Source organism: Pteropus vampyrus, unplaced genomic scaffold (genome assembly GCF_000151845.1).
Source record: "Pteropus vampyrus isolate Shadow unplaced genomic scaffold, Pvam_2.0 Scaffold81, whole genome shotgun sequence".
Lineage (NCBI taxonomy): Eukaryota > Metazoa > Chordata > Mammalia > Chiroptera > Pteropodidae > Pteropus > Pteropus vampyrus.
The window spans coordinates 2,393,972-2,417,664 of NW_011888862.1; the positions used below are offsets into that span (position 1 = coordinate 2,393,972).

A 23,693-nucleotide genomic window follows, 5' to 3' on the forward strand; every position below is an offset into this window, starting at 1 on the left:
TCCTTTCATTTCCATAAGTTTCCATTCTGCTTGATCAGTTAGGGGTCATCCAGGCAGTGCCCTGACTGTCCACTTTCTCTTTTCCAAATCTATGTAATATAAACCCCATGTGTAGGGAAAATGTTCATCCCAGAATCATCTTGGAAATGATTTCCAAAAACAATCCGAGAGGAAAGACAGCTTATAGGGTGACAGTGCCAAAATGGCAGGAGTTGGGTGATCTTGGGCAAATCAGCTAATATTGCTGAGCTATGTCTTAGTCTGTAAAATGGGATAATGGATTGCCTTTGTTTCTCTACTTAAAATATTAAGAGGCCCGAATATTTGTGAAAGACTCTTGTAATGTGTACCAGAGCAGGCTTAGCAAGCAAACGTTAACTGCACTAAAGTCTTAATGTGTTTTTCTTCCTAGATATACTTGCATTTTAACATTTCTTCACTCCTCAAATTTCAGACTTTGGCAGCGAATTGATGGCTCTTCCATTGTAGCATTCTAGATAACTGTGAACAAGAAAATGCTGCTTCTACCACTGTAAAAAGCTATGTAACTGAAAAGCTAAGATGCTAAAAGCTAAATATGTAACTAAATCATTATGAACCTCAGTAATTGTCAAATACAATCATGGGGTGGGGGTGGGGGGGTACTGTTTAGACAGTTGAGAAAATACCTGAATTGTTTTATTTTAAAATGTAGCAAAAAAGAAGCAGCAAATGAAAATTTTCAACCCTGATTCTTGTTATATTTGAGAACGGTGATTTGGTCTTTCTTAAACTTTCAGGTGTTTCCAATGTGGACATTGAAGAGTCCATTTCTTATCCTTTTTAACACGATCCTGATTTCCAAACTTGGGGCTAGATGGTTTCCTAAAACTCTGCCCTGTGATGTCAGTCTGGACAATTCAACGACCCAAGTGATTGTGGACTGTACAGATAAGCACTTGACGGAAATTCCTAGAGGTATTCCCGCCAACGCCACCAACCTCACCCTCACCATTAACCACATACCAGACATCTCTCCAGCCTCCTTCCACCAGCTGGACTATCTGGTAGAGATCGATTTCAGATGCAACTGTGTACCTATTCGACTGGGGCCGAAAGACAACATCTGTACCAGGAGGCCGCAGATTAAACCCGAAAGCTTTAGTGAACTCACTTATTTAAAATCCCTTTACCTGGATGGAAACCAGCTTCTAGAAATACCTCTGGGACTTCCTTCTAGCTTACGGCTGCTGAGCCTTGAAGCCAACAACATCTTTTTGATCATGAAAGAAAATCTAACAGAACTGGGCAACATAGAAAAACTCTACCTGGGCCAAAACTGTTATTTTCGCAATCCTTGCAATGTTTCATTTTTCATCGAAAAAGATGCTTTCCGACAACTGCTAAATTTAAAATTACTCTCCCTAAAAGATAACAACATCACAGCTGTCCCCACTGTTTTGCCACCCACTTTAACAGAACTCTATCTTTACAACAATATCATTGCAAAAATCCAAGAGGATGATTTTAATAACCTCACTCAACTGCAAGTTCTTGACCTAAGTGGAAACTGCCCTCGCTGTTATAATGTCCCATTTCCTTGTACACCCTGTGAAAATAATGCTCCCCTACAGATCCATGAAAATGCTTTTGATGCATTGACAGAATTACAAGTTTTACGTCTACACAGCAACTCCCTTCGGCATGTGCCCCAAAGATGGTTTAAAAATGTTAGAAAACTTAGGGAACTAGATCTTTCCCAAAACTACTTGGCCAAAGAAATTGCAGATGCCAAATTTTTGCATCTTCTTCATAACCTTGTCCAATTGGATCTGTCTTTCAATTATGAACTTCAGGTCTATCAGGCATTTATGAATCTATCAAATGCATTTTCTTCACTGAAAAACCTGAAAGTTTTGCGGATCAAAGGATATGTCTTTAAGGAGCTGAATTCCATTAACCTCTCCCCATTACATCAGCTTTCTAATCTTGAAGTTCTTGATCTTGGCACTAACTTTATAAAAATTGCTAACCTCAGTATATTTAAACAATTTAAAACATTGAAAGTCATAGATCTTTCATTGAATAAAATATCACCTTCAGGAGATTCAAGTGAAGTTGGCTTCTGTTCTAACACCAGAACTTCTGTAGGAACTCATGGGCCCCAGGTCTATGAAACATTACATTATTTCAGGTATGATGAGTATGCAAGAAGTTGCAGGTTCAAAACTAAAGAGACTCCTTCTTCCTTGAGTTTTAATGAAGAGTGTTACAAATATGGGAAGACTTTGGACCTAAGTAGAAATAATATATTTTTTATCAAGTCCTCTGATTTTCAGCATCTTTCTTTCCTCAAATGCCTAAACTTGTCAGGAAATACTATTGGCCAGACGCTTAATGGCAGTGAACTTCAGCCTTTAGTGGAATTGAAATATTTGGACTTCTCGAACAATCGGCTCGATTTACTCTACTCCACAGCATTTGAGGAGCTACGCAAACTGGAAGTTCTAGATATAAGTAGTAACAGCCATTATTTCCAATCAGAAGGAATTACTCACATGCTAAACTTTACCAAGAACCTAAAGGTTCTCAGGAAACTGATGATGAATGACAACGACATCTCTTCCTCTACCAGCAGGACCATGGAGAGTGAATCTCTTCGAACTCTGGAATTCCGAGGAAACCATTTGGATGTTTTATGGAAAGATGGTGATAACAGATACTTACAATTCTTCAAGAATCTGATAAACTTAGAGGAATTAGACATCTCTGCAAATTCCCTGAGTTTCTTGCCTCCTGGAGTTTTTGATGGTATGCCTCCAAATCTAAAGACTCTCTTTTTGGTCAAAAATGGGCTCAAGTCTTTCAATTGGGGGAGACTTCAGTATCTGAAGAATCTAGAGACTTTGGACCTCAGCTACAACCAGCTGAAGACTGTCCCTGAGAGATTATCCAACTGTTCCAGAAGCCTCAAGAAACTAATTCTTCACAATAATCAAATCAGGCATCTGACAAAGTATTTTCTACAAGATGCTTTCCAGTTGCGATATTTGGACCTCAGCTCAAATAAAATCCAGATTATCCAAAAGACTAGCTTTCCAGAAAATGTCCTCAACAATCTGAAGATGTTGCTTTTGCACCATAATCGATTTCTGTGCACCTGTGATGCTGTGTGGTTTGTCTGGTGGGTTAACCACACAGAGGTGACTATTCCTCACTTGGCCACAGACGTGACTTGTATGGGGCCAGGAGCACACAAGGGCCAAAGCGTGGTCTCTCTGGATCTGTATACCTGTGAGTTAGATCTGACTAACTTGATTCTGTTCTCACTTTCCATATCAGCAGCTCTCTTTTTGATGGTGGTTATGACAGCAAGCCACCTCTATTTCTGGGATGTGTGGTATAGTTACCATTTCTGTAAGGCCAAAGTAAAGGGATATCAACGTCTGGTATCACCAGAATCTTGCTATGATGCTTTTATTGTGTATGACACTAAAGACCTAGCAGTGACAGAGTGGGTTTTGGATGAGCTGGTGGCCAAATTGGAAGACCCAACAGAAAAACATTTTAATTTATGTCTTGAAGAAAGGGACTGGCTACCGGGGCAGCCAGTTCTGGAAAACCTTTCCCAAAGCATACAGCTTAGCAAGAAGACGGTGTTTGTGATGACAGACAAGTATGCAAAGACTGAGAACTTTAAGATAGCATTTTACTTGTCCCATCAGAGGCTCATGGATGAAAAAATAGATGTAATTATCTTAATATTCCTTGAGAAGCCCCTCAAGAAGTCCAAGTTCCTCCAGCTCCGGAAGAGGCTCTGTGGGAGTTCCGTCCTCGAGTGGCCAAAAAACCCACAGGCTCACCCGTACTTCTGGCAGTGTCTGAAAAATGCCCTGGCCACAGACAATCACGTGACCTATAGCCGGGTGTTCAAAGAGACAGTCTAGCTCTTCTTTGCAAAATGTAATGGCCTAACTTAAGAAGAAGCTTGACTGCCTAAATTTTCTCAAAGATGTCTCACCAAGAATGTTCTTAAATTCTTCAAGACTTTGGGTTGCCAGTATCAGAGAGACAAATTCCAATCACCAATGTATGACAAAATGATTGGGAAAGTTGGATTTATATAATGCAGTGAGCCATCTTCCTTATCTCTCTATTTCTCCATTGGTACCTGAGTCTCTCCCTTCTGCTCTTGTATAAAATACTACTGGGGAAAGGGTGGCAAGTAGAAGAGGTGGGACTCTGATTCTCTTGTAATTGTGATTATTAAATATACCTGTGATCATGAAATTGAGAAGAACTGCTCTTCCACCCTTAAGAAGTACCGATATGTATATAAATAGGGAAAAAATGCTCAAAGTCTGTCTACGTGATAGCAAAATGTACCAGAGTTAGTGAAATAAAAACCCAGTTAAATCCTCAACTAATTGCTTCAGTGTCATCAAGGACCCTCATCTGTGCAGACAAGCATTGGTACTTGACAGGTGGTTGCTGCTTGTGTGCCACGAGCTCTTTTCCCTTGGGCCTGTTGCCAGATTCTATGGGGAAATAGTGAGAAACATCTTTACCATTGATGGGCATACTTACGAATGAAAAAAAAAAAGTGATCTGCTTTCATATAGGGATGCTCTTTACCTTGGATGTTAATTTACTTGCTTAAATGTTGTATAGACTGAATGTTCGTTCCCTCCAAATTCATATGTTGAAATCCTAACCCCCAATGTGATGGTATTAGGAGGTGGGGCCTTTGGGAGGTGATAAGGTCCTGAGAGAGGAGTCTTTATGATGGAACTAGTGCCCTTATAAAAAGAAGCCATAGAATTTCCAGTCAAGATGGCACAGTAGGCAAATGCTATGTTTGCCTCCTTTCGCGACCACATCAAAATCACAACTAAACTAAAAAACAACCATCATTGAAAATTGCCTAAAGTCTAGCTGAGCAGAAGTCCCACAACTAAGGACACACAGAAGGGGTCACCTCAAGACTGGTAGGAGAGGCAGGGATATAGAATGGGCTGGTCCCACACCTGTGTGTGGTGGTTGAGAATCAGGGGGGACATCTCAGCTGAGGGGGTTCCCCCCGAGGAGTCAGGGGTCCCAGCCCCACACCAAGCTCTTCAGCCCCGGATTCCAGTGTCAGGAATAGAAGTCCCCACAACTTCTGGCTGTGAAAATCAGCAAGGATTGTGAGTGAGATGGAGGGCTGCAGGAGTCCCAGGCATTCATCTTAAAGGGCCTATGCATGGACTTACCCGCTGACAGATTCACTTGCTCTGAGCTCCAGCATAGAGGTGGTGGTTCATAGGGTGCCAGGGACATACAAGGAGGAATTGAATTTTCTGGCTTCATGACGAGGGCTGGAGGGGCAGCTTTCTCCCACACAGAAGTGCTGGCAGAGGCCATTGTTCCTTTGGCTCCTTTGTTGAGCCCTTTCCTCCACCCAGCATGCAGACACAGGCAGGCACCATATCTGAGTCTCCATTAACCTGGCTGATACTGGTCCCCAGCCCTGGTGATTCCCTGAGACCCCACCCCCCACCCAAATTGGGGGCCACCCAAGCTGCTTCCAGTGGCTTTTCCACACAAACAGCCTGTCTTGGCTCATTCTCTGGACTTTCTTAAAATTTCTTATAGGTTCAGAAAACCCAAACAAGCAACATCTGGCCTCAGCATGCCCCATACGTTTTGCTGAGCAGTCCCAAGCCTGGCACTACTGACAGCTGGCCTTGGTTCGAGGCTTGAGGCTTGGCCTCTCCAGCTCAGCTGGCCTCTCCAAGCCCAGCATAGGTGGTGGCCATCTGCAGATTTCTTGGTGGCTCATGCCAGATGGCCCTGGGCAGGGCACAAGCTGTGGCTAAACCTGGCCTGCAGTGAGACCACCTCCAAGGACTATACACCCAAGGAGTAGACTGGGCAGGCACCAGAGCCCTGCTAAAGTGCATCCTGCTCCGTAGGGTCAGCCCCTGCACAACAGTTCCTCCATCGTGGTCACCAGCCAGTCCTCACAACCAATTAGCCTGAGGCCAATCTCTCCCATTAACGTGCAAACAGCAACCAAGTCTCAATTACAACAGGAGGGCGCACACAACACATAACGAGGGACACACCTGAAGACCTGGCTCAGGTGACCAGGGAGACTGTGCCACAGGGCCCCACAGGACACCTACTACATAAGGCGACTCTACTAAGACTGGGAGACCTAGCAGGCCTATGTGATACATAAAAACGAACACAGGGGGCCAGCCAAAATGGGGAGACAAATATGTTCTACATGAAAGAACAGAACAAAGCTTCAAAAAAAAAAAAAAGAACGAAACACAGTGGAGACAAGCAATCTACCAGATGCAGAGTTTGAAACACTGGTTATAAGGATGCTCGATGAACTTAACGAAAGAGTAGATGAACTCAGTGAGAACTTTAACAAAGAGAAAACATGAAAAAGAACCAGTAAGAGATGAAAAATACAATAACTGAAATGAAGAATACCTTAGGAGGAATCAGCAGTAGATTAGATGAAGCAGAGGATTGAATCAGTGATTAGAAGATAATGTAGCAGAAAATTCCCAGAGAACAGCAACAAGAAAAAGAATTTTAAAAAATAAGGATAGTTTAAGGGGCCTCTGGGACAACATAAAGTGTGTGCCAACATTTGCATCATAGGAGTACCAAAAGAAGAGAAAGAGCAAGGAATTGAAAACCTATATGAAGAAATAATGACGGAAAACTTTCCTAACGTGGTGAGGGAAACAGACACGCAAGCCCAGGAAGCACAGAGAGTCCCAAACAAGATCAACCCAAAGAGGCCCACACTAAAATATGTCATAATTAAATACCAAAGTGTAAAGCCAAAGAGACGATCTTAAAAGCAGCAAGAGAAAAGCAATTAATTACCTACAAGGGAGCTCCTACAAGACCGTAAGCTGATTTCTCAACAGAAACTTTATAGGCCAGAAGGGATTGACAGGAAATATTCAAAGTGATAGAAAGCAAGGACTTACAACCAAGATTACCCACAAATCCATTATTTAAAATCAAAGGACAAAGAGCTTCCCAGACAAGAAAAAGCTAAAGGATTTCATCACCACCAAACCAGTATTACATAAAATGTTAGAGGAACTTCTTTAAGAAAGAAAAGGGGGAAAAAAAGCTTAAAAATATTAATAACAAAATGGCAAAAACTACATATCTATCAATAATTACTTTAGATATAAACGGGTTAAATGCTCCAATCAAAAGATTGGATGGCTGAATAGATAAGAAAACAAGACTCTTACCTGTGTTGCCTATAAAAAACTCACTTCAGATCAAAAGACACACACAGACTGAAAGTAAGGGGATGGAGAAAGGTATTTCATGAAAATGGAAACAAGCTGGGGTAGCAATAGTTATACCAGACAAAATAGACTTTTAAATAAAGGCTATAACAAAAGACAAAGAAGGACCCAGTAATCCCACTTCTGGGTATTTATCTGAAGAAACCAAAACACTACTTGGAAAGGAAATGTGAATCTATATGTTCATTGCAGCATTATTTACAATACTCAAGATATGGAGGCCCCCTGAGTGTCCATCAATGAATGAATGGATAAAGAAGAGGTAGTATGTGCATATATATATAATGGAATATTACTCAGCCATAAAAGAAGAATAAAATCTTGCCATCTTCAACAACAAGAATTGATGTAGAAGGTATTATGCTGAGTAGAGTCAGACAGAGAAAGATAAATGCCATATGATTTCACTTACATGTGGAATCTAAAGAACAAAATAAACACAACGGAAAGAAACTCATAGATACAGAGAACATTTTGATGGTGGCCAGATGGGAGGGGGCTTGGCGAGGGATGAAAAGGTGAAGGGATTAAGAAGTACAGATTGATGGTTACAAAGTAGTCATGAGGATATAAAGTGTAGCATGGGGAATATGGTCAGTAATATTGTAATAAGTATGTATAGTGCCAAGTGGGTACTAGATTTATCGGGGTGATCACTTTGTAAGTTACATAAATGTCTAATCAATATATTATACACCTGAAACTAATATAATATTGTATGCCAACTGTAATTGAAAAATAAAAATTATCAAAAAGAAGAGGAGGAGGAGGAGGAGGAGCCAGAGAACTAGCTTGCTGTCTTCTCACCACGTGTAGATACAAAGAGACACGAACAGTCCACAATCCAGAAAGAGGGTCCCCAGCAAAACCAGACCAGACCGGCACCCTGAGCTTGGATTTCCACTCTCCAGAACTGTGAGAAATAAATGGTTGTTGTTTAAGCCACCCAGTTTATGGTATTATATTATAGCAGCCCAAGCTGACTAAGACAAACATTTCTACCTGCATTACAAAGTACTGTGTCCAGAGTACAATTGCCTCATTTAATGATTTTTCAAACTGCTTCGTTAACTAATACCATGTATTTATAAGTACTTGTAACCTCGATCCACCAACATTCGATGCTTCTGATAGTAAACTCTAAAAGAGAACCCAAAAGCATGTATTTATTTATAGTTATCAGGCAGAGATGACAATGATATGGATTCCTTTAAATTTGGAGGTGGAGGAATGGGGGACCTTAACACTGAGAAAGCTTCAGTCTTAAACTTCAACTTTAGAACTCAAAAACCACAGAAAGGACCAAGACATTCTGAATATACATACTTTCACCTGGGTTGAAATTCACATAAGTTCATTGGTCGCGAGATATTGCATTTTCCTCATACGTGGAAATTCCATGCCAAAGGTTTAAGTATTGTTGGAAATACGTAGTCTGTGAATTATTTCCAAAGGACATATAATCAATTACTAAGAGTCACAGATTCCCAAATTAATCTCCGGAATGAACAGATAGATAATTAAGTTGCCAGAGCCAACTATTTGACTACTTCTGTAAGATGTATTGTACTTAATAGATGCCTTTCTTCTTCAGTGAAAACAAAGACAATGTCATAGAAAATGTCATCATACATTTTCTTCCATTAAGACTCAAATACATAAAGTTTAAACTACTTCAGCGATTTATGAACCATAAGGCACTTGAAGACAACTTAAACCTCTTCTGAAATGTATCGAGAGGAAGGGAAAATGAAAATAATGCAACTCAGAAACCGCATTATATTTCGACATGAGGTTACAAGTACAGAGTGGTTTGTTGTAGGAAACGACCAAAAGCACATTGACAGATGGTTTTAGTTTTAATTCCTTTGTAATCTTGACAAGTCACTCTTTTAACCTTCTGAAGGCCCTCTGCGGAGTTCTGTACGACTGGAGCCATTTATAAATGGCTTGGAGGAGTGTGATTGTCAGGTCTCCTGCAAAGCTCTGAATGTCCTGCTTCTTCTTTGACCCGCTTCTGGTTGGCTCTGCTCTGGAAGGGACTCCCAATTCCCTATAATCCCACTTCACCATCAAGGCTTGGCCCCCAGAACCTGGCCAGGGTACATCGTTCCTCCTCACAGAGATACCATACCTCAGCAAGACTTGGGTATTTGCAGTATCCAAGACAACGGAGGCATTAGGCGGAGCAAATGTTATGGCTGATAAAAAGGCAAAGCAAGTATCTGCCGTCTGTAGAGCAGAGGGAGGGTGAGTCTGATCATAGGTAGCCCCGCCCTGAGTCAGGTTCTCTTAGCCCCATCCTGATGTCTGCTTCCAGCTCTACCTGTCTGAACACTCTTAGGTCAAGATGGTCTTTTGTAACTTACTCTAATGTAGTCAGGGAGTATAGAGTAGGTGAGGGGGCGATAGTGACTTGAGAATCTGAGTATCTTGTTCCTCTGTCTCCAAGGAAACTGTAATGCGGATAGCAAAAACATACACTCTTCTTTCTTGTGAGGCTATACCGCACCCCCATAGAACATGCTTCTTATTTACTTCCTCATTCTCACCCGGTGCAGGTTGCACATCCTGCTTGGTATTGGTGGCCCAATTTTTAAAGAGGGGTGGGGATAAGATTTGGTTTGTCCTCCACCTCTTCTGCACATGCTGAACTGAGCGGAAAACACTGGTTGTGGGGCGCACTTACTGGACGGGCCATGGGAGCACACCTCCTCCTTAGAGCTTTGGGGTGCCAGGCCTCAGGCGCAGTTAGTAATGGGACTCACCGCCAGTCACATCTGCTGGAAGATCAAACCCTTGGCCCTAAGGAACACTGGTAACTGGCTGTATCTTCTGAAGTACAAATAGCAGTGTGGGAGGGAAACGATCAAAGAACACGACCGAGGGCGACTCAGAAGGCGACGTGCTCAGAACACGGGGACCCAAATCGATCCAGTTCACTGCGTTACTGTAATGAAGGAGAACGTGAGACCAACCCAGCGACCAACCAACCGACATAGTGATGGGGAAGAATTAAAGAGAGAGAAAAAGTCTCAAGATCGGATGATGAGAGCGTGTGGAAAAAGGCCTGGTGACATAGGGGCCATTCATGCTGGTGACAATGAAATTACAATAGGGCATTCTCACACTGTTTTAGGTTTTATATCTTTTCCTTCTTGGTTTGCTCGAGCTTCCTCAGTTTCCTTTTTGGCTTCAGACACCCATGGCAAGTCTCGTGTAATGCGTGGGAATGAAGAAAGAGTTGTGGCAGGTGGAGTCTTCTGTTGAGAAGCAGTGGTTTTGCGTGTACTTTTGGCTTAAAACTGACCTCTTTCCCACACACACAGAGTCAATACTCACCTACTTCAGCTCGGTGAAACCTTCCCAAGGTAACCCTGGCTGGACTGTCTGCCACATTCAAAATCATATTCTTTCTACTTATCTCAACTTTTAAGCACGTGAGTTAAGAAACTGCCTAAGACCCGATGTGCTGCCTTTAAGATGATCCTAATCTTGGGTTGTAATTCATTTCTAATATATCTGTCATGACATTTTAGTAGATATATATATCTATCTACTGGGACATGACTGAGGAGGTTTGAGTCTTAGTGTCTCACAATGAGGAACGGTCTGGTAGGATCTGGAAGGGAAAAGTCCTGGTGGCCTCGTGGCCATTTCAGACATCCCTAGAGGCCACCAGTGGGCAGGGCAAGGTGGTCAGTTGCCTCTACACAAAGAAAATAGCTTTCAATATTATCCTGGACAGAGACAGCCAACTAGGACGCCACAACTTGTATGATACACATGGCTGTTTCACTCCTCACTGGCCAAGGAGATGCAGTAGGTCCTAGATTCTGGGGGCTTTCATAATACTGAATTGCATGAGTTGACATCTTGAGCAACAGAACTTTGAAGTTACATCTCCATGAACCCGTATCTGGGGCCCATTGTCCAGGTGGCCCGCACTGTTAAGAAGAGTGTTTGGGCTGTTTTGGAAGTTAGTATTAGACCGCTGTCCCGCAGCCACCCCTGGAACAGTGGGTAATACTCCTGTGCCGTGTCTACAAGGAGCCCCACAAAGCAGGACTTTGTAATCAGGTGATATGCATTTCTCTCTCCAAGGTCTACATTCCCCACGATTTGTTGCCTTTGGATTGAAACATCATAATTGAAATACCCAGTTCATTTATGACCTTCCGGAGGTCGTTTTAACACCTTATTCTCGTACATTAACACATCATGATGGATTAATTTGCGAGATGATCAATTCTCCAGAAAAGGCCACCCAAATAAACAGGACACAGGAAACATGTTCTGAATAGCGAGGATGGATTTTAAAACAGTTACAAGTTTGGCTCCTACTCATGAGCGCAGACCCCCAAAGGGAATGACAGGAAGGAGAGAGTAAGGAGGGTCTTAAGGAGAATGGTGTACAATAAAGTCACTGGTACCTGGACAGTGTTACTGACTAGAGTGTGGAAGGAAGCCATGTTTATTAAGCAGCAAATGCAAATTAAATGCTTAATTTATTCCATTAAATCTTCACATCACCTCTTCGAGGCTGGTATTGGGAACTCCATCTCAAAGATAATGGGTCAACTCACAGTTGAAGGTAGGATCAGTGAGGTTAAGGCAGTGCCCAAGGTCACAGAGGAAGTAAAGGGCCCTACCCCAAACTGACCCTGCTGTGTCCACCCAGTCCAAATGCTTCTCCAGTTTTACTAGGGACAAGAATTACCTAGGGAGCTGGAAAACCATGTGGATTCCAGGCCCCCACACCAGAGATCCTGGTCTTGGAGCCCAGGAATCTGCATTTCTGGAACTAGCTGCTTCTGAAGCAGCCGGTCTGCAGAGGCCAGCTTAAGAAGTGGCATATCTTTCTTGGGGTACCAGGGACTACTAATACAGGAGTCACTTCAGCAAGGAAAGCCTGGGCCCCCCAAGGGTGCTCAATTTCTCTTCCCCCTTCTGCTTGGGAGTGGAGCTGCCTTTCAACTCAAATTGCTTCCCACTTGGCACTCATATGGGAGGGGTATAATTTAACAGTATAGGACTGGCAGTTCTATTCAGGGCTGAAATGTGAAAATGACTTGGACAAGTACACTGGGCGGCTTTAGGTAGACACAGGGGCAGGTAGCCAACTGATTCACAGTCCCATTCCCCTAAGTCCTACTTACATATCTGGTTTAAAGGATTTCTTTAGTGTAATTTTCCTAGTGTCTGAATTAAATTCTAACTGTGGTTCTATGTATATGGAGCATAGTACCACCTAGTGGAACCTCGTGGATGTTAACGTTCTGCTATGGAGACCCTTGGCCGAGTCTCCAAACAGGGGTACGGGGAGGAAATACAAGAATAGATATAGTCACCTTTTAAAAAGTGTGTTTGTAGCTACTTTATCATATACCCTGTGTATCGATACAGATATAAGTATGAGTGTATGGTAAATGTTTTTATTGATGAGAAGTCAATATAAAAAATGGCTGAACACCATATACTATCAAATCTTTGTTTCTATCACTTATTTCCATTGCCTTTGCTCAGTGTCTCAATGCACCTGGCTGTGCATTTTCCTGTGTGCATGCAGATATAGATCCCGAGTTAACTAAGCGAGCAGCCCTTTTTTCCTTATGACATATGAAACACGACACATTTCTTCTTTTCCTAGAACATGGCCTCCAAGGTTAAGCTGTGGTTTAAGTAGCAATGGAATCTTTTTTAGTCTCTCTCTCTCTGTCTCTCTCTCTCTCATAAAGCCGGCGGTAACTTGGTAGTTTGAGGGTTAGGCTTTTTCATCCTACTAAACCGTGAGTTCATGAAAACTGTGGCTGGGTGGGCATGATGCTTGAGCATTTCCTGCCTGCTCCTCGGAGATGATGGAATGCTCACTTGCTGTACTATATATATACATATATATATACACACACACATATATATGTATCTATATATACACATACACACATGTGTGTTCCACATACAGTGAATGTTTTCGATCTTTTTCTTTTAGCCTACAGTATCTGGGAATTTTCTCCTAACCATTTCTGCTTTGTATAAAGTTTTTGCTCAATGTTTTATGTATTAAATTTATATGTAAAATATTTTTTTTTTATTTAAAGAGTGACACTCATTTTGTTAGCTCTTCCATTCATTACATATTCTCAGTCACTGTTTGGTCTACTCTTGTTTTCTTTGGATTTAAGCCCATTGAACTTTCTGGAAATGTCTCAGATACCCAGAGCTCATTTTTGTAGGCTTTTTAAAAAATATAATTTTTATTTTCCATAATATTCTCTCTACCATGAGAACATTGAGCATTTCCTGCTTAAAATTTATCTGAGGAAAGTCCCTTTTTGTTAATCCAAGTTCCCATGTTTCCATAGTTCTGCTTTTTCTTATGATCCTGTAAGAAGAAAATCCATGAAGTATTGCCAAATGTTGGTTTGCATAAAGCTGTGTGATGGTTCTTAACCGCTAAGAATCAGAATTGTGTTCTTCCCGTTCTTACTCATCCCCTCTTCTCCTGATATTATAATTGGTCTCCATTTTCACACATGAGTTTATATTTGTCCTGATATAGCCTGTTTTCATGAAATTTCATTTTAAAACTCTGTTGAGAGAGACCATATCAAGGTTTATATATAAAAGTATAAAGTGCTTTCTTTCAAGAATGTGATGAGCAGAGTTTGGCTCTCCCTAAGAAAAAAGGAACAAGTCTCCATTCTTCCCCATTTCAGGAATCGATGTCAAGATGTAAGAAGAAGAAAAATCCCTCTAAAGAACACTTCTGAATCAACAATAAATGAGTAGGATCTCAATCAAATGATCGCTATCAATAAATTAGTCTGCAAAACATCATGCCATGCTTGGATTCCTGAAATGAGGAAGGCTCTTCTTTTTAGAGCCAAAGACCAAAACTTAGAGACTTTCCATTCTTATGTATCTACCTTACAGGGGATAGAAAGTCCTGACCTTCAGGGGGCATTAAAGATATCATTTCTAAGACTCATCAGTATTGATTGGGTTCCATAATTTCCTTTAACCATTTATAAGATAGTATAGAATGTAGACATGGAATTTGCATTCTGCGTTATGTAGATGCAGTATTTAGAAGCTGTCAATTGTATTCATTCATTCATTCATTCATTTTATTCAGTCAGTCAGTAAATATTAATTGCATGCCCACCATGGACCAGGCATGACGCTAGGGGCTGAGGAGACACTGGTAAGCAGTAATAGAAGTGTTCCCCGTTCTCTCAGAGCTTATCCAGAAACCATTAATCGGATAATCACATTGAGGGAGACCAAAGTGCTTTAAAACAAAGGAAGAGCGTCCTATAAGATTATATAATTCTTGTTATAACTCAGAGAACTGAGTCAAATTGGGAAGTGGGAGGGGCAGGCTGCCTAAGGAAGGCCACTCGAGCTGAGATGTAAAAAATGAGTTAACCGAACAACACAACACTGAAAGAAGACCATATATGGGGCTGGGAAATCATGAGTGTGACTTAGTCATATTCGATTTGGGAGGTTTCCAGTACCCAAATTGGAGATGCTGACTTAGTAGTTGGCTATAGTCTGTGGAGCTCAAGGAAGAGAGCTAAGTTAGAGCTATGTAGTTGAAGTCTTCTGTGGCAATGACAATCATGGATACCGCGGACAGGGACGATGTAGCCTAGGGCCTTGCTATTCAAACCGTGGTCCGTGGACCAGTAACATCGGCATCTCTTGGGAGTTCATTAGAAATGTGGAATCTCGGGCCTTCTTCATACCTGCTAAATCAGAATCTGAATTTTAATCAGAGACCCAGGTAATCCCTAGGCTTGAGAAGGACTGCCCTAGGCTAGAATTTCTCAGCCTCAGCAGTGTTGACTTTTGGGGGCAGAAAATTCTTCGTTGGGGCTAGGAGTGGAGCTGTGGTGGTGGTGGGGCGGGGCGGGGGGGGGGGGGGACCTGTCCTGAGCACGGTAGGATGTTTAGCAGCATCCCTGGCCTCTACCCACTAGATGCCAGGGGCATCTCCCCCCAAGTTATGACAACCAAAATTCATGCCAAATGTCCCTTAGGGGACAATATACATTGCCTCCTAGTTGAGAACCTAGTTGAGGGTATGGAGTAAAAGGAAAAGATGGGAATGGAGCTTTGAATAATTCGAACCTTTCACAGCTGGTAGAAGATGAGCCTGAAAGGGAAAATGAGATAGAGAGAGACAGAGATAGAAGAAAAACCAGGAGAGCAGTGTCTAAGAAGTCCAGGAAGCAAGGATGATGAGGACAGTGTCACATCAGATGAAGATGAGGATTGCAAAGTACCCATTTAATTTAGAGAAATAGAAGTTCCTAAGGACCTGAGAATGAGCTTTTTTGGCAGGGGGAAAGGCTAAATTCAGAGCGTAGAAGGTTGGGAGGTGCGGAACCCCAGTCAGTGTGTAGAGTTCTTATTATACAGTGTGACCCCCAGACTGGCAGTATCAGCACTCTCTGGGGATTTCGAAATGCAGAACCTCAGTCCCTCCCCCAACCTACTGAATCAGAATCTTCATGTGAGCAAACACCCAAGGTTCCTTGGTGATTCCTATGCACATTAGAATTTGAGAAACACTGCTAATAGCTAAGTCTTTAAACTAATTTGGTAGTTGAGGAGATGAAACCTATATATAACTGATTTGGTACTAGTGACTGCCTTAAATATACTTACCTTCAATAAATAGATTTAAAAGAACCACATATGGTTGAACATTGTGGACATTCAAATAGAAAAATGTGCAATTTACAAACTCATAAATCAGAACTGGGGTCGTACTCTTATTTTCAAGATACTTGATGGATTCACAATGTCATGATTTTATTAAAGTCAAGTACAATTGTTACTTTATATTTTTATCCAAGCAGTTAGTGCCCATGAACAAATGAAAATGTTACAACTAATTAGATTTCATTTAAGAAACATAACAAGTATGATTTAGTGTAAAGAGAATCTTAATTGTTTCTATTAATTGTTTTTTTATGCCAGTGGGCATTCAGTGGATATATATTACTCTAGACTACTGATTTTCATTTTTTCTCCCCCCCCAGCTTTATTGAGGTATAATTGGCAGATAAAAATTATATATATTTAAGGCGTACAACATGATGGTTTCATATACGTACACATCGTGAAATGATGACCACAATCAAGTTAATTAATGCATCCGATGTAGTTACCATTTTTTGGGGGGGCGGGGGGAGCGGTGAGAATCCTTAAGATCTACTATCTTACCAACTTTCAAGTATACAATAGAATATTATTAACTATAATCACCATGTCATACTTTAGAGCTTCAAAATTTCTTCATTTTATAACTGAAAGTGTGTACCCTTGGACCAACATCTCCCCATTTTCCTGAGCGCTTTCCTCCAGCCCCTACTAACTACCGTTCTACTCTCTGGTTCTATGAGTTTGACTGTTTTGGATTCCACATGTAAGTGAGATCATACAGTATTTGTCTTTGTCTGACTTATTTCGCTTACCATAATGCCCTCTAGTTTCATCCATGTTGTTGCGAATGGCAGCATTTCCTTCTTTTTTATGGTTGAATAATATTTCATTATATATACATATAGTCACATTTTTCATTCATTCATTCATTCATTCATTCATTCATTCATAGACACTTAGATTGTTTCCATATATCTTGGCTATTGTGAATAATGCTTGCAAGAGTGCATCTATCTCTACGAGATCCGGATTTCATTTCTTTTGGAAATATAACCCATACTGAGATTGCTGGATCGTATGGTAGTTCTAGTTTTAATTTTTTGAGGAAACTCCATACTGTTCCGTACTGTTTCCCCTGATGTCTGTGCCAATTCACACCCCCAGCAACAATGCAAGAGGGTTCTCTTTTCTCCACATCCTCGCCAACACTTGTTATCTCTTCTCTTTTGGATAATAGCCATCCTAACAGGTGGGAGGCGATATCTCATTGTGGTTTTGATTTACATTTCTCTGATGATTAGCAATGTCCAGCACCTTTTTATATATTTGCTGGCCGTTTGTATGTCTTCTTTGGAAAAATGTCTATTCAGTTCCTGTGCCCATTCTTTATTTGGGTTTTGGTTGTTTTGTTTGTTTTTGCTATTGAGCTGTATGAGTTCCTTATCTATTTTGGCTATTAGTCTGTAATCAGATATGTGGTTTGCAGGTATTTTCCTCCATTCGGTAGGTTGCTTTTTCATTTTGTTGATGGTTTCCCTTTGCTGTGCAGAAGCTATAAGTACAATGTAGTTCCACTTGTTCGTTTTTGCTTTTGTTGCCTGTGCTTTTGGTATCAGATCAAAAACAAAAACAAAAACAAAAACGAAACAAAACAAAACAAAAACCATCATCGGCGAGACCAATATCAAGGAGCTTTTTCCTTGTTTTCTTCAAGAACTTTTATGGTTGCAGATCTTACATTTGTCTTTAATCCATGCAAACACACAGGTGGAAGAAAGCTCTGTTCCATCAAGAACAAGGGTTGCAACCACAGAGATTCTTGGGCTGGGGATAAAACCAGGCTATCCCAGAAGGGAAAATATATTTACTGTGAGACAGTCTCAGAGATTCAGAGATCAACTCTCCCACCTTTTACAGCAGTTCTTAACCTTGGTCGAACCTTGAAATTACCTGGGGAGCTTTAAACATCCCCATGCCTGGGCCCCACCCATACAGATTCTGATTAAATTGGTCTGGGGTATATGTAGCCTGGGTTTTTGGATTTTTACAGCTCACAGGTGATTCCAATATGCAGGCAACGTTGAGAATCACCGCTTTAGATTCACGGCTCTATTGTAAGTGCTTCTCAGGCTTGAGCATGCATGAATGTCACCTGAGGGGCTTGTTAAAACTCAGATTCTAACTCAGTAGGTCCGGAATTGGAGCCTTAGGATTTGCATCTCTAACAAGCTGGGCCCAGGGGATGCTGAAGCTGCTGAAGGATGCTGAACCATACTTTGAGAACTTTTGCTCTACTGAGTGGTTCTCAGCCTTTGGGGGCTTCATTGGCCCTGCCCTGAGCTCCTGGGTCGATATATTTGAGTCCTGACAGCTGCATTTTCAACAAGAACCAGATGATCCCCAGGCAAGTGATCTAAACACAAACCTTTGCAAAACCCTGCCCTAGACATAATTTATATTTCTATCGTTAGGCGTTGAGTTGACACTGAGAGGCAGAGTACTCTTTGAGATATCATGTGTTTTCCTTTGTTCCCATTCGAGCTGACCCCAGGCTCTGTGCGCATTGCTTTGGGGACAATTGCGGGGCGAGTTATTTGGATTTTATCTTCTAAAGGCCTAATGAGATCGCAGGGGTGTTTGTGGAGCTAACGTTGCTTAAGGACAGCTGGGTCTCCAGGAAGGGCAAAGCCATGCATTTTGGAGAGAGAAGCGAGGAGGGCAGGGAGGAACAGAAATAGGAAGGTTGTGGAGGTCTGTTGGTTCTGAGAAGAGAGAGAACCTACCAGCTTTACGTGGAAAATAATTACGGAATGGATTGTGCATGCATGAACACACACACACACACACACACACACACACACACACACACACACACACACACACCCCACCCTGGCTTGTCACTGTATCAAATCCAGCTTCGGGACGGTCAGGTGAGCTGAAAGCTCAAAGACAAAAGAAACTGAGTCACAGAAAACAAAGTCATCTTTCTGTATATTGCGTTTGGTCGACTGAGAGTCATACCAGGTATGTTAAATATATGTTCAGTTATCTGAACATTTTCCAACTTATATAATTTTGTTTTGTTTTCTCAAAACCTAACTCAGTAACTAGATATAGAATATACATGGGAAGTCTGGGCTTTATTTCACATCATTTATAACTTTATGAAACTGACCCTTCTCTAGCTCATTACTTAGTTAAAATTCTGTTTCCAAATGGGAGAGCAAAAGCATATTGTTTCATGGTATTTGCTTTTCTTAAATCTTTAACACTTCGAGACCCATAGGGCAAATTATGAGTAAAAATGTTTTTTATTTGGAAACTTGGGTTACCCTAACTGAAACTTCCCCAAACCTGAAATAAAGCTTTAATACATGTATAGATTTTATTAACCTTTACAGCTATTTAAAATTTTATACTTATTTTATCCTATCCGTTGACGGGTCTGCAACCTCAGAAAATCCGAAATACTGGGCGGGGAGCGCCACCTGGTGGCAGGATGATTATTAACTCCTTTGCCCTCGGCTGCATCTTCCGGAAGTCATTTCTGACCCTGACCGCGTTTCTGAAGTCTCTTGGGGTGCGGGTGCAGAAAGGAAACAACAAAAGTGTTTATCTCCAACTCTAAAAGCATCATTTTGAGGTATATGGAGATTGGGGAAAGAGATTTAAAAGAATTGGGGAAAGAAAGCACGTTGGGTTGAGGCGAGGGGAGAGGGACCCTTGGGATTGTGAGGAATCAAATAAAGACTTCATGGAGTCTCCCTCTCTATGCCGAGCCCTGGGCCTCCAACCTGACACATTGTCCTTGGGCTTTCAGAGTGCCCTTGTGTAGTCGATTTGTGTAGCTGTTCCCAAAATCTTCCCTCACATTTTCAGACTCTGATATTGATACCCCTCATTCAGGCACTCTGTCCCCCAGGACACAGCCTCACCTTCTACATCACAGAGAAATTGGAGGCCCCCAACTGCACCTCTCCAAATCCCTTCCCCTCAACATTAAAATATGTTTTATGTCACCATCCTCTGCACAATTTCACAAAATCAAGATTCTTACCCCAAAGAGCATATCCACCAAGAAGCCTATCCTATACCACAAGGACAGGTGGCCCTCCTGTAGATGTCCCTTCCTCTTTGAAAGTTAAAACCCTACCCAACCCTGCTCTTGGATCACTCCGTTTTGCCTACTTGGGATATACCCCATCTGTTTTATGGTTACTCTCTTCCACTGCTAGTGTTTCTCCTCGTGTGAACACACTTCTTTTAAAATTATTTTCCCTCCAAAGATGTTTGTCGTGGCATTGTTTATAATTTCAAAAAGTTAGGGCAAACTCAAATATCAATCAATAGGAGATTCGTGAAATAAAACACGACATCCATACAATGTATACAGAATAGCCATTTAAAACAAAACAAAACAAAAGAATTAGACAGGACCTACAGATCCAAAACAGAGTGCTAGGTAGAAAAAATAGTGCAGAATAGTACATATTGAGTGATTCCATTTTATCGAGAATTCTGTTTGTAATTGTATCTTAATAATGGTTACCTTGAAGAGTGAAATTTGGAGGGCTTTCATCTTATATGTTATAAGGTCCTGCATTTGAATGTTTAGAACTATGTAATGATATTATAATCAGAAAAAATTTACATGTAAAAAACTTCCCTTAAGTCTACCAACATCATACTTTGTATCTCCCTTTCATTTTCACAAGTATTTATCTACTGATAAGTGCACGGGACCGAGGTGGATTAATAAAACAGCCCTTGGATTCAAAAGGTTGATGGTCTGGTAGAAAATGTAAGATGGACTCATGAAAATGTGACAAGTTCAGTAGAGCTTTTGGTTCGATTTGGGCAAATTACTGAACCTTTGCAAGCCTGCTTCCTCCTCTAAAAACAGATTATAAGAACCACCAAAGATAAGTGTGAAATGTTTACGGGTAGAGCCTTAGATGGGTGCCTGACACAGAGGAGGTCAAATGCCACGAGAAGCATAGAGGGGCCTGGGAACCGAGAACTCACATCTGCTGAGTGGGCCTGGCAAATTGGGTGTCAATTGAGAAGGGCAGGATGCTAACAGCTGTGTCCCAAATGCTCATGACCAAAAGACTCCCACCAGATGACAGAATGCAAGCTCCTGTGCAAAGGTGGGGCGAGCAGAGCTCTCTTTAGGAAGCATGGGGAAGACGGCAGAGTAGGAAACAGCTCAGGGCATTCTCAAGGAGCAAAGGCCAGTCATGTCAACTGAAGGGCAGGAGCGAGGTCCAAGAATATTAAGAGGAAAAGTTGGAAAAAAATTGGATGTAGACTGCAGGGAAACTTGTATCCTAGCTCATGGCCCTTGCTTAGAGTGGTGATTTGAGCCAAGATAATGGTATTCAGTGGAGTCATTCAGGAAAGTTAATCCCGAAGTCTTGGGGTTGGCGCTTAGTTGAGGACGAGCATGTCTGATTTCATACCTCATTACTGTTTAACTTCATATAAACTGGCTTTTCTACCACGCTGTCAAAACTACTCTCTTGAATGCCACCAGTAACCTTCTCTTTGCTAAAGTAAGTGACCTTTTATAGGTCCCTGTGATCCTTTCTATTGTTGGAATATTGGATAGTGGTCAGGAGTACAGCACTGGAGCCAGAGTAACCTGACTGTTTTAACCTCTTTGTACTTTAGTTTCCTCCCATGAAAAATGGGAATAACCACAGTCCCTCCATCTTAGAATTCCTAGGAGAGGTAAATAAGTTAATAAAGGAAACGCCTGGTCAGCTCTGCCTTAAGGGTCAGCTGTGGCTATGCAATACTTCCTTTCTTCTCCTCCCACTCTCCTTCCTTCTCTCTCCATCCCTCCCTCCCATTAATCCCAAAACAATTACTGAGCGTCTATCCCACAGCCACTTGATGAATGCATGGGAATCAAATGCTAAAGTGTCTGCCCTCAAGGAGCCCCCAGTCCAGAGTGGGGCACACACCAGTCAATAAGAGTTTTGAAAGAGGGAAGCAGAGGATAACTTGGCCCTTGGGGGACACAAAGCTGGAGGCCCAATTTAGCCAGGAGCGGGGCTGGTTCAGATTGGGCATCTCAGAGTTGATGAAGTCCAAACTCAGTTTTGGAGGAATCCTAAGAGGTAGCCAAGTTTTGGCAGAGAGGTCATATCGGGACTGCGTGAGCATGTGCCCAGAGGTGTGCATGAGTGAGACTTGGAAGGGGAAATGCAAATGGCTTTTAAAGACTGGAGTGCTGGGACAGAAGGGGGACTCGATTTTCGAAGAGCTGGGAAGGGAGACGGAACTCAGAGCTCATCAGAAAGTGTCTTGTTTGTAATCTTAAGAAAGTTAGAATTTATCCTGAAGGCAATCGGAAATCCGAAGAACTTTTGTAAGGGGGCGTGGGGTGGGGTGAAGTGGTGGTGAGGTGTTGAGAGTGGAATTCTAGAAAAACCAGCTTCTTCCCCCTAAACTTTGCCATACTGTTTAGTTCTGATTTTTCCCTTCCTCAGATTACTCTTCCTCTGGCTCCTTTGACAGCTCTACTTCCACCATCCTCATTCAACAGTGAATTTTCATAGTCGTTATTGTAGGCCAGGCCCTGTGCAAGGAACTAGGACTACAGTGATGACCAAGATGGCCGTCTTTATTGTGTTTATTGCTCTCTGAACACTTCATGAATGGCTACACCTTCTGCCTTTGCTCCTCTTTGGAAAAAGCTCATTTTGTCTCTCTTTTGTTTTAAGCAAGGACATTCACATTTTATTCTACATATATTTGCATACATATACATATAGAGAGAATCTTAACCTTTTTCATTTTACATAGTGTTGATGGAAGACCATCCAAACCTGTAGAGAATTTTTATGAGTTTATTTGAGCCAGACTGAGGACATATACCAGGGAGCAAGACCTCAAATGCTCCTGAGAGTAACACTTTTGCAGCTTCTTCTATGTGTCTGAGATTGAGGTGACATAAGGAAGATTACATGAAGGTGGGAGAAAGCAAGACAGAGATTGGATTACAGGACAGTTAACAAGATAGAGTGCTCTCTTGAGGGTTGATACCCCCTTCCACAGGTATTACTTCTGGCATCTCAAAGATGGGTTAACCTGGATGCACAAGAACAATGGATGGGCCAGTTTAAAACCTTTCACTAAAGAAGTTATAGGCCTGGGGTGTGACCACCCACCAGGACCTGCCTAGTTAGGAATTTATGATCACATCATCATCTGAGATTATTTTCCATAGAACCCTTTTTTGATGCACAATAGTCATTTATTTTATTTTAAGTATTTAAATTAACCTTTTGTTTTAGAATAGTTTTAGATTTACAGAAAAGTTGCGAAGACAGAACAGAGTTCCTTTATACCCCTCACCCAGCTTTCCCTATTGTTAGCGTCTATATTACAATGATAAATTTGTCACAATTAATGAACCAATATCGATATATTATTACCAATTAAACTCCATACTTTATTCAGTTTTCATTACTTTTCCCTTAAAGTTTAGAATATCACATTACAAGTAGTTATCATGTCTCCTTAGGTTCCTATGAGCTGCGAGTCACTTGGATTTTTCCTGTTTTTGATGACCTTGACAGTTTCGAAAAGTACTAGTCATGTATTTTGTACCATGCCTCTCATTTTAGGTTTTTCTAATGATTGTCTCATGATTAGACTGGGTGTATGGGATTTGAAGAGGAAGACTCACAGACG

The 23,693-nt window shown here is 41.5% G+C and overlaps 1 protein-coding gene across 1 annotated transcript; it reads left to right on the forward strand.

Moving 5' to 3' along the window:
- The first annotated feature begins 782 nt into the window (after positions 1-782).
- On the forward strand, positions 783-4,402 carry TLR7 (toll like receptor 7). The gene has a single exon (XM_011362910.2). The coding sequence runs from the start codon at positions 789-791 to the stop codon at positions 3,924-3,926; it is 3,138 nt and encodes a 1,045-aa protein (XP_011361212.1). The 5' UTR covers positions 783-788; the 3' UTR covers positions 3,927-4,402.
- The last annotated feature ends 19,291 nt before the right edge of the window (positions 4,403-23,693 follow it).

Excerpts from the sequence above, each read along its gene's own strand:
- TLR7 (XM_011362910.2), top strand. The coding sequence starts at position 789 with ATGTGGACATTGAAGAGTCCATTTCTTATCCTTTTTAACACGATCCTG.